The sequence below is a fragment of the Salvia hispanica genome, chromosome 1 (genome assembly GCF_029641045.1).
Source record: "Salvia hispanica isolate PSC_SH4W2 chromosome 1, Shi_PSC_v1, whole genome shotgun sequence".
In the NCBI taxonomy this organism is placed as follows: domain Eukaryota; kingdom Viridiplantae; phylum Streptophyta; class Magnoliopsida; order Lamiales; family Lamiaceae; genus Salvia; species Salvia hispanica.
Genome location: NC_142692.1, coordinates 52179632 through 52188546, shown reverse-complemented (window position 1 = coordinate 52188546; position 8915 = coordinate 52179632). Strand labels below are relative to the sequence as shown.

Here is an 8915-nt window from a genome sequence, read left to right as displayed (position 1 = left end):
AGAACACGGGATTGAAACCCTCTAGTCCTAAATTTTGGATTTTATCATAATGATAATTTTTGTTTGGATTTTCATATCTAGTTCATTATCTATTGCTACTCATTTACGGGTGACTTTTTATTTTTGGACGAATGGAAATGGAAAGATGAAATTATTTTGGTGGACGGATCAAAATGAAAAGATGAGACTATTTTTTGCAGATAGACGGATGAATGGAAACGGAAAAATAAGACGAAGGTAGTATATACATCATTATCTATTATGTACTTCATTTTTGGGGTGCCTCTTAGATGAAAGAAAATGAAAAGATGAAACTATTTTGGTGGACAATGAAAATGAAAATATGAGACTATTGTTTTTGAACAGACACAAATGAAAAGATAAGATGGAGTAGTAATTTGGACACTCACTCCAGTGTCAAATTCGTGCGTTCGCCAGTCTTCCAAGTAAAATATTAACGATAATCATCGAGCACATTCTTGCTTGACAAGAAAAATTGTATCGCAATTGAAATTACTGTTAAGGCTCGCAAACTACTCGATTTGTTCTGAAACTGAAGAACATATATATTAGTTAGTCCGAGATCATATGAGCTAGTCATAAAAATATCTATATTTATATCTATATTGTTTAAAAACACATAAATTGATCGAATACATCAACATAAAGAAGAGTATTGGATTAATTAATGTCTGAGATAAGTTAGCTCTAGAAATCTTAATTCAGTGTAAATCCTCAAACCGGTTTAAAAATAGGATAGCGATTTGATCCAAGTCAAAATCCCTAAATCTGAAATGGTGGATACCAAGGTAGAAACTATAGCACGACTCGCGCAGTGGAAAATCGAGAGTTTCGGCCCTACCGTTCCCTACAGAAGATCCGATCCCTTTAAAATCGGCATATGGAACTGGTAATTGTTCGCCTCTCTACTGATCGACCTATGCAATTTGCTGCTGTATTCAATATTGTTTCCTTGAAATCTTCAGGCATTTATCAGTGGAGAAGAGCCGCGCCATCTACGTCCGCCTCTTCCCCGAACCGTCTCGTGTTGCCAAGGATCAGCCGCCAATTGCTCGCTTCGTCGTCCGTGTCACCAACGCCGCCCGTCGACCCTATATCTCCCCCGGTTTGTGTTTCTACTTATTGATTCATGCGTTTTTAGTATGTTTATGCTATTAGTTATTGGATATTTATTTTTTTCTAGTATGATTTGTGGTAAGGATTTGAAATCCAATTCATCAAAGACTTCTTGGATTACAATATATTGTGAAAGATTGTCATATGGATCTCAAACTGGTGATCAAAAATCTCAATTCTGTTCAAATCTTGTTAGAACAAAAATGAGGGCTTTTGATGGAGATGTGTTGGTATCTTTGTTTTTGAGCGAATTTTGTCTTATTAACAATGTATTTTTCCTTGCTATCCACTTTGTTGTAGTTGTTATGTTTACCTTCACAAGTGAACAACTAATAGAGTATTAGTTTATAAGCAGCTTTGCGTTATAAATGTGATTGCGATATGCTTCTGCCTGGTCTCCGAGCATACTCATACGTAGCTGTATCCAAATTTGGGAGTGATTGCAGCTTACTCGGATAGTATGATTGTATTAAAATGCAGTTTGGTTGATTTTGATGCTTTCTGTGCAGTTCATGAGAGACTACTTCGCACAAGCGATGATTTTGCATGCCTCATCGATATAAACATCCAAGGTCGTTTTGTTATTGATGTCGAGTTCTTGGACCTTAAGATCTGCCCACTGAATGTGAGATTTCGTACCTGTGTTTTGCATCAGAATATGTTGTTTTTCTGAATTCAGTTCACCCTACGTATAGCAATAATTAGACGTCTCATTCTTCATTTGCTTCCAAGTCCCAGGGTGGAGAAGGCAGTTCAATATGGCCTAGTGAAGAAACGATGCGGAATCTGGCAACCCAGAGCACTCTCAAATCCCTCTCCCGCATGCTCAACGACTCCCTTCTCGCCGACATCACCATCAACACAGCAGACGGGAAGCTACACGCTCACAGGGCGATGCTCTCCGCGAGCTCCCCTGTCTTCCACAGCATGTTCCTTCATGACCTAAAGGAGAAAGAGTCTTCAACTATCGAAATTGAAGATATGACGTCCGAGTCGTGCACTGCCCTCCTCAGCTACATATACGGAACTATAAACCAGGAGGACTTCTGGAAGCACCGCCTCACACTGTTGGGTGCGGCCAACAAGTACGACATCACGGACTTGAAGGAATCGTGCGAGGAGAGTCTTCTCGAAGACATCAACTTGGGGAACGTCCTCGAGAGGCTGCAGGAGGCGTGGCTCTACCAGCTTGACAAACTGAAGAAAGGATGTCTCACGTATTTGCTTGATTTTGGGAAGATATACGATGTTAGGGAAGAGATGAACGAATTCTTCAGAAAGGCTGATAGGGAGCTTGTGGTGGAGATATTCCAAGACCTTCTTGCAGTTTGGAAACCAGCTTAAGCAGCTGCCTTCCTATCACATTATTACCACAAGCTGTTATTACATCAACTAGATTTGTTGTAACATCAATTAGAGCTATACAGAGTGCATCTATAAATAATTGCTGTACCGTGTAGGATCAAAATCTTATTCTGTGTAACTTGGGCCAATTAGTAAGTGCATTGGTTTAGGTTATTGCAGCTTGTATCATAAATAAGGATGATCATGCTCTAGAATTTCCAGAACTGTTACTTTTTAAAAATAATTTTCTCGAGATAACTATGTACTCCTCCATCCTTGAAAATTTGTCACTTATTTCCATTTTCGTCCGTCCTTGAAAATTTGTCACCTTTCACTTTTTCCATTTCTGGTAGTGGATCCCATATTCCACCAATTCATTCTCACTCACATTTTATTATAAAATTAATATATATAAGTAGGATCTACATGTCACTAACTTTTTCAACCTACTTTTTACTACATTTCTTAAAATCCGTGTTGGGTCAAATGATGACAAATTATGGGAGACGGAGAGGGTACTATTTAACGAAGCCTTTTGGAATGGGCATGGCCCTAAACTGGCTCAACAGAGTATAAGGAAATTGGAAACTTACATGATTTTAGTACTAACTTTATATGGTATACTAAGTTTTTAGCAAATTTGTCTGGAATCCAAAAATCGACAGTGAAATTGAAAAGTAACTGAGTTACTATTAAGTTATCTTTCTAGAGGCATCTTGTCAAACTAAAAGAATCGCAGTGTCGATATTTACTACTCACTCTGAAAGAGCATGAACTATTTTTTATTTCGTCCGTCATTAAAGAGTATGGACTTTCAAATTTTGAAAAAATCAAACAACATACTACACCTGTACATCATTTTATTTACAACTTATACAATTACTATTAACGCTAATATCATTACAAAAATATGAACCTCACTCTTCACTAACATTATTTCCACTATCCTTTCTCTCTCTCTCTCTCTTACTTTTCCTCCTATTTATTAAATCTAGGGATGTCAATGTAGCCCGCAACCCGTGGACCGGACCGAATAGCCCGCCAAATTTATAATGTTAAGGCTGAAAATTTCTAACCCGATAAAATTACAATCTGATTAGCCCGCACCCGATTAACCCGCAACCCGTTAGGGCCAGACCCGAAAACCCGATGGACTGGCCCAGAAACCCGATAAAATTTATATCGTTCAACTTGTTTGACTCTAATTCGACACTTTATTGGTTATTTTATAATATTAATTACTAAAAAAATAACTTTCAACTTTATATATTAAATATATTAATTATATTATTAAATTTTTATTAACATAATAATAGATAAATAAATTAGAAACTTCAAATTGACTAAAAAATATATTTAAGTTTCTAAAACATGCTTTAAAATTTCTTGATGTTAATGTTTTATTTTGCATAAAGCACAAATATTAGTATTTGATCATGTTTACGTTTGAATTTAAGCATATATCTCAAATTTATCATAATTAAATATTTTATATTTTATAAATATAATAATTTTCATTATTATTTATTGGATTGATCGCATGTTAATTTTATCAGTAGCAACCCGATTAACCCGTTGGGCTAGCCCGAAACCCGAGCTTTCAGAGTTAGGGTTGAACTTTTATAACCCAAAAAAATCACAACCCGATTAGCCCGCACCCGATTGAGACCCGGTGGGCTGGCCCGATATTTACTACTCAACTTTTATAAATATTAGCCCGCAACCCGAAAAGGGTTGGCCTGAAACCCGGTGGGCTGGCCCGATTGATATCCCTAATTAAACCCGTGCCGAACCCATTGTTCATGCTCTTTGGAGACAGATGAAGTATGAAAATTTACAAATATGTTAGTATGAAATTGAATTTTATATGAAAATAAATACTCCACTTAGTATAGGTGATTCGAATCAAATATTCATCTTTTATCCCGTCAAATTTTATTGGTGGTATAAATATTTGGACCCAAAATAATACTATTTTCATTATAGGACATGAAACGAGACATAAAATGAAGTTGGAACGAAGTCGAGATAATGTAGAACTTTGGAAGCTGCTAGAGAGTTCCACTCGACCGAGTGGAATTGTAGCGAGAATTCACTTGAGCATAGTGGATGATCACATCTCCAAGTCAGAAAGTTCCACTCGGCCAAGTGGAATTATAGCAAGAATCCACTCGACCGGAGTGGATATCCACATCTCCAAGTCAGAGAGTTCCACACGAACGAGTAGTGTGGCGAGAATCACTCAACTGGAGCGGATAATCACATCACCAAGTCAGAGAGTTTCACTCAAACGAGTGGTGTGACGAGAATCCACTTGACCAGAGTGGATAACCACTTCTCCAAGTTAGAGAGTTCCACTCGACCGAGTGGAGTTGTGACTATAGCCACTTGACCAAAGTGGTGTTGCGCTCAACTGCAATGTGGGGAGTTTTATACATATTTAATGAGTGGGTTCGACGCTAGAGAATAGAGAAAAAAAAAGAAGAGAAAGACGAAGCGGAAAAGGATGGAATCAAGCCCGTTGAGTAGACCAACACATTATCAAAGAGAAGATATTTTAAATTATTTTTATCAATCTATCATATCATTAAAAAAATTACTTCATCCGTCTCATTGTAGGAATTCTATTTATCACTTTTGTGTACCCAGTTTAGAGTTCCGGATAAGATGAATATTCATAAATGATAATAGATCTTATATTTCACTAACTTTTTTTTACTCATATCTTATCATAAAATTAATATATAAAAATAGGGCTCACATTCCACTATTTTTCACCGATTAGTTTATATTTCTTAAAATTTGTACAAAACTAAAATGGGACTCCTAAAATTGGAGAAGGTATTAGATGACATCGCGATAATAGGAAATGCAAAAACGCTAGTTACATCTTCCTCTGGTCCAGAGCTGCATTTAACGGCTCGTTATTCGCCTTTTTGTCTGACTTTGTGAGAGCTGCGAACCATTCAGCTCAACCACCGGCAAAATTTACCGAACGAAATATGGCGAGGGAAGGCGGTGCGAACAAGAGTCGGAAAGAAAGCGAAGCCGGAGCGTTTTTCATGGCTACTCTAGTGATGTGGAGCGTCTCAGTTTTCTTCGAAATCCTCTTCAATCAGCGCTCGGAGCTACTTCCTATCATCATCGGCTTCGCTTTTTTCCAGCTCGCCAACGCCGTTATTCGGAACTTCGTCTCACCTGATCCGCTCTTCGTCAACACCTGCGTTTCCCTCCTCCATTCATCAATCACCTCCGCCTCTGGTCAGCTTCTCAATTAGGGATTTATAATACTAATTTAGTTATACGTTCCTTTTCTTTTCTCTGCTGCTATACAAGTGAAGTTTAAATTATAAGAAATTTGCGATTATTGTTACTGATTGTGAAAAATCGTTGATTTGTTAACTAACTGTATACAATTTTAGTTATCCACGTTTAGATGTCTGTTTAGAATTTTCTTGTTTCCAATGATTTATCAAGCTATTTAGGAAGCCAGAAATGTTTGTGGATGTGTGTGTTGGACTAGTGGTAATTCCCAAGGCTAAAGGTTTCACGTTCTAGCTCGCATTATTGTTGCAATTACCAAAAAATGCTTGTTTTCTAGAGTTGCAGCGAGCAAAAAACCTGTTTGGTTGTTTCTGAAGCTGAGTTTTCATGTTGGTCGCAGTGGTACTAATCTTGCTGAATCAGTCAATGGAGATTGGTGTAGATAAGATGTTTGAACACTCACAATTGGTTGAGGATACTTGGCGATGGGCATATCAAGCTCTGTGTTTTTCGTGCGGTTACTTTGCATATGATCAGTTGGATATGTTGCTCTATCGGCTGTACAGTGGTTGGATCCCTGCAATCCTAGTGCATCACTTAGTGCTCCTAGTTTGTTTCACGCTGGCGTTGTATCGGAATATCACCATCAACTATCTTATCCTGACTCTCATTTGTGAGGTAAAAAACTGTGTGACTGTGTCGTTCTAATGCACGTATCACTCCTACTTGTATTTTGATCACGAGTTGCACTTTTTCGTCACTTATAATCCGACTTTAACATTGGAAGTTGAGAGACTTCATGGAGTTATGGAACTGGGTTATATTGTTGAGGCATTCAATTTGTAGAATGATGCAATGAAACTAGTCATAGTTATGGACGAGAGCATTATCATCATACTTTATCTCATTTCCACAATAACTTTAGCGCTGAAGGATTACAAAATATTGTAGTGACATGATGCTAATTCTACCAAGCTTATAGATCACCACTCAAATCTGCTTCTTGAATGTTGTATAAGTATCTGCACTAGATGCTTATGTGTTTGCATGTCTTTGTCTTTTTCTTAATATACTATACTATCAGAGTGACATGAATTTACTTTTGGAATGTCGAAAGAGCATGTTTGTGATTGCTTTGTTATGTTCTGCATATTATAGTTGGTTATCTAAAACTAGGGTAAAGCATCGGAATCATAACTCTTAATATCACAAATATGATAATGAAGAAATGATGACAAATGTATCCTTATCTTGATGGTGTAGTACTTCCTCAATGCAGCTACATTCAATCTTTTTGCATGTTCGGAAAGTTCGCCGTATGGCTGGCATCCGTAATGCTGGGAGCAAGATTGTGAAGGCAGAATGGGTTTTCAATTGGTGGGCATTTGTTTTTGCAAGATGCGTGTCTCACATTCTTATCACAGTCAAGCTGATCATAGATGCTTCCAAGTTTGATAAGGGCGTGGAGCTCCCACTTGCTCTCTCTGGAATGGCAGGAATGAATTTGCTAAATGTTCTCCTTGGTATCGATCTCTTCAATGCTTACACAAAAGAGATCAGGGTTCAGAAGGATCATAACAATAATCATCAGGAGTAATATATTTGTTAATTCTTTCAGTATCAGTATCAGTATCGAAGAGTGTGTTCCTGCTGTAATATGAGTGTACTCTCTTGTAAATCACATCATCATATGAAGAAATGAAAAGCTGAAAAATTCTGTGTTTGGTGTATAAAGTGCAGTGTGTCCATCCTTCTCATATCTATTCTACACTATTTCCTGGCTGTTTTCATGTTCTGCCACACTCTCGCTTAGAGAGAAAAATTTCCAGATACTGTTCCAGTTCTTGGCAGCTTTTACATAGAGTTGGTGATGATGATGATGATGATGATGAAGATGAGGATCGTGACGAATCCTTGTTCCCATTTACAAGATGGCTATAGTTCTCCACTGATGTTCCTGGACGACCTGCATCATAGTTTGGCAGAAACGTCCCATTTGAAGGTAACCTCCACAGCTCTCCTATGTCTGAACTTAACTGATCTCTCAAGAACCCTTGTATGCTTGAAGTTTCTATGAAAGAAATCTTCTAATGTTGCAAGAAACTGAAGCTGCCATACGAGATCAGCAGTTGTTTTCTGGCACTCGTTACGGTTATCAGCAGCAATAGCCAGATCCTCCTGCAAATGAAATGTTTGTTGATACTGTTAATAATTCCATAAGAGTAATGAACAAGCATGAGTGTTGGAATGTTTAAGTGACTGACCTACCTGCTCAACTTTTAGTTCACTGTTTGAGTGCATACTTTGCTGGAGCTCGAACTCCCGGATCATTCTGGTTAGTTCGTTCTCCAATTCCTAATACTTTTTCTTTATTTCAGCTAATATTTTTCTTAAGTCTACTATTTCTGTCTTTAAGGAATCGTCACCTGAAGACGTGTTCAGGTTCTTCTTCCATGGTGCTGAGTTGATATTCAAGCGACTCAGTAAGCTCGTTTTGCGCTGCCTTCAGAGCATCTACAGTTTCGTCTAAAGCATTCTGAAGTTCTGATATTTTCCATGTAAGCTACTCTCTGAGTCATTTAATCAAGCTCATGTATTAATGGCTTATCCAATGAAGCTTCTCCAAAAGCCGATTCAAGTGCTGCAAGGCGTTCCACTGAGATGGATCGAGTCTTTTGAAACCGATCAGGATTTAAAGCTATCTTATCCTTTGAAGTCCGATGCTTATCTAATTCAAGATGGCGATTTAAATACCTCATCCAAAGCATAGTTCAAAACTTCAAATCATCAAAAGATCAAAGGATGTTTAGAGAGTCCCCAAATCACCATACATTCAACACAGATTCATAACAGTTGTGGGATTAAGGGTTTGTAAAAATGCCAACCAGGTTGGGGTCTTTCACTGAAAACGCCAATCTTGTTTGCATCACTAACTTAGGCTCAACAAAATACTACTAGTAACTTATACGATATTAATAATGCTCTCTCATATCTCAATGTCAAATTATGAATAACCTGACTACTACTCTTAGTTAGTTATTTCTTGAAGATATCGAATGTTAATCCATTAAAATTTTTTGTGATTAAATTCTTGCTAATAATATAAATTGTAAATAAAATGACATATGAAAATACTAATACTATAGATTTGAAAGTTCTATAAATTAGTT

The 8915-nt window shown here is 37.4% G+C and overlaps 3 protein-coding genes across 4 annotated transcripts; all 3 read left to right on the top strand.

Annotated features, from left to right (window-relative positions):
- Positions 1–702: 702 nt before the first annotated feature.
- Positions 703–2739, top strand: LOC125218439 (BTB/POZ domain-containing protein At1g21780-like). Of its 2 annotated transcripts, none has more exons than XM_048120107.2 (4): positions 703–910; positions 987–1126; positions 1647–1762; positions 1870–2739. In XM_048120107.2, exons 1-4 carry the CDS (start codon positions 795–797, stop codon positions 2479–2481), a joined length of 984 nt encoding a protein of 327 aa, XP_047976064.1. In that variant the 5' UTR covers positions 703–794; the 3' UTR covers positions 2482–2739. The 2 variants fall into 2 exon arrangements, with proteins under 2 accessions (XP_047976064.1, XP_047976065.1); XM_048120108.2 differs by having other exon boundaries at positions 705–910; positions 1876–2739.
- A 2616-nt stretch (positions 2740–5355) lies between these two features.
- LOC125185480 (TRAM, LAG1 and CLN8 (TLC) lipid-sensing domain containing protein) lies at positions 5356–7479 on the top strand. The gene is made up of 3 exons (XM_048082009.2): positions 5356–5742; positions 6146–6423; positions 7025–7479. The coding sequence occupies exons 1-3, from the start codon at positions 5484–5486 to the stop codon at positions 7340–7342; spliced, it is 855 nt and encodes a 284-aa protein (XP_047937966.1). The 5' UTR covers positions 5356–5483; the 3' UTR covers positions 7343–7479.
- Positions 7480–7613: 134 nt separating this feature from the next.
- On the top strand, positions 7614–8374 carry LOC125185481 (uncharacterized). The gene is made up of 4 exons (XM_048082010.2): positions 7614–7747; positions 7846–7936; positions 8029–8080; positions 8162–8374. The coding sequence occupies exons 1-4, from the start codon at positions 7616–7618 to the stop codon at positions 8211–8213; spliced, it is 327 nt and encodes a 108-aa protein (XP_047937967.1). The 5' UTR covers positions 7614–7615; the 3' UTR covers positions 8214–8374.
- The last annotated feature ends 541 nt before the right edge of the window (positions 8375–8915 follow it).

Coding starts and splice junctions, on each gene's coding strand:
- LOC125185480 (XM_048082009.2), top strand. CDS start 5,484: ATGGCGAGGGAAGGCGGTGCGAACAAGAGTCGGAAAGAAAGCGAAGCC. Junction 5,743..6,145: donor ATCAATCACCTCCGCCTCTG/GTCAGCTTCTCA, acceptor TGTTGGTCGCAG/TGGTACTAATCTTGCTGAAT. Junction 6,424..7,024: donor TCCTGACTCTCATTTGTGAG/GTAAAAAACTGT, acceptor TCCTCAATGCAG/CTACATTCAATCTTTTTGCA.
- LOC125218439 (XM_048120107.2), top strand. CDS start 795: ATGGTGGATACCAAGGTAGAAACTATAGCACGACTCGCGCAGTGGAAA. Junction 911..986: donor AAAATCGGCATATGGAACTG/GTAATTGTTCGC, acceptor TGAAATCTTCAG/GCATTTATCAGTGGAGAAGA. Junction 1,763..1,869: donor TTAAGATCTGCCCACTGAAT/GTGAGATTTCGT, acceptor TTTGCTTCCAAG/TCCCAGGGTGGAGAAGGCAG.
- LOC125185481 (XM_048082010.2), top strand. CDS start 7,616: ATGATGATGATGATGATGATGAAGATGAGGATCGTGACGAATCCTTGT. Junction 7,937..8,028: donor GATCCTCCTGCAAATGAAAT/GTTTGTTGATAC, acceptor CTCAACTTTTAG/TTCACTGTTTGAGTGCATAC. Junction 8,081..8,161: donor CGAACTCCCGGATCATTCTG/GTTAGTTCGTTC, acceptor TCTGTCTTTAAG/GAATCGTCACCTGAAGACGT.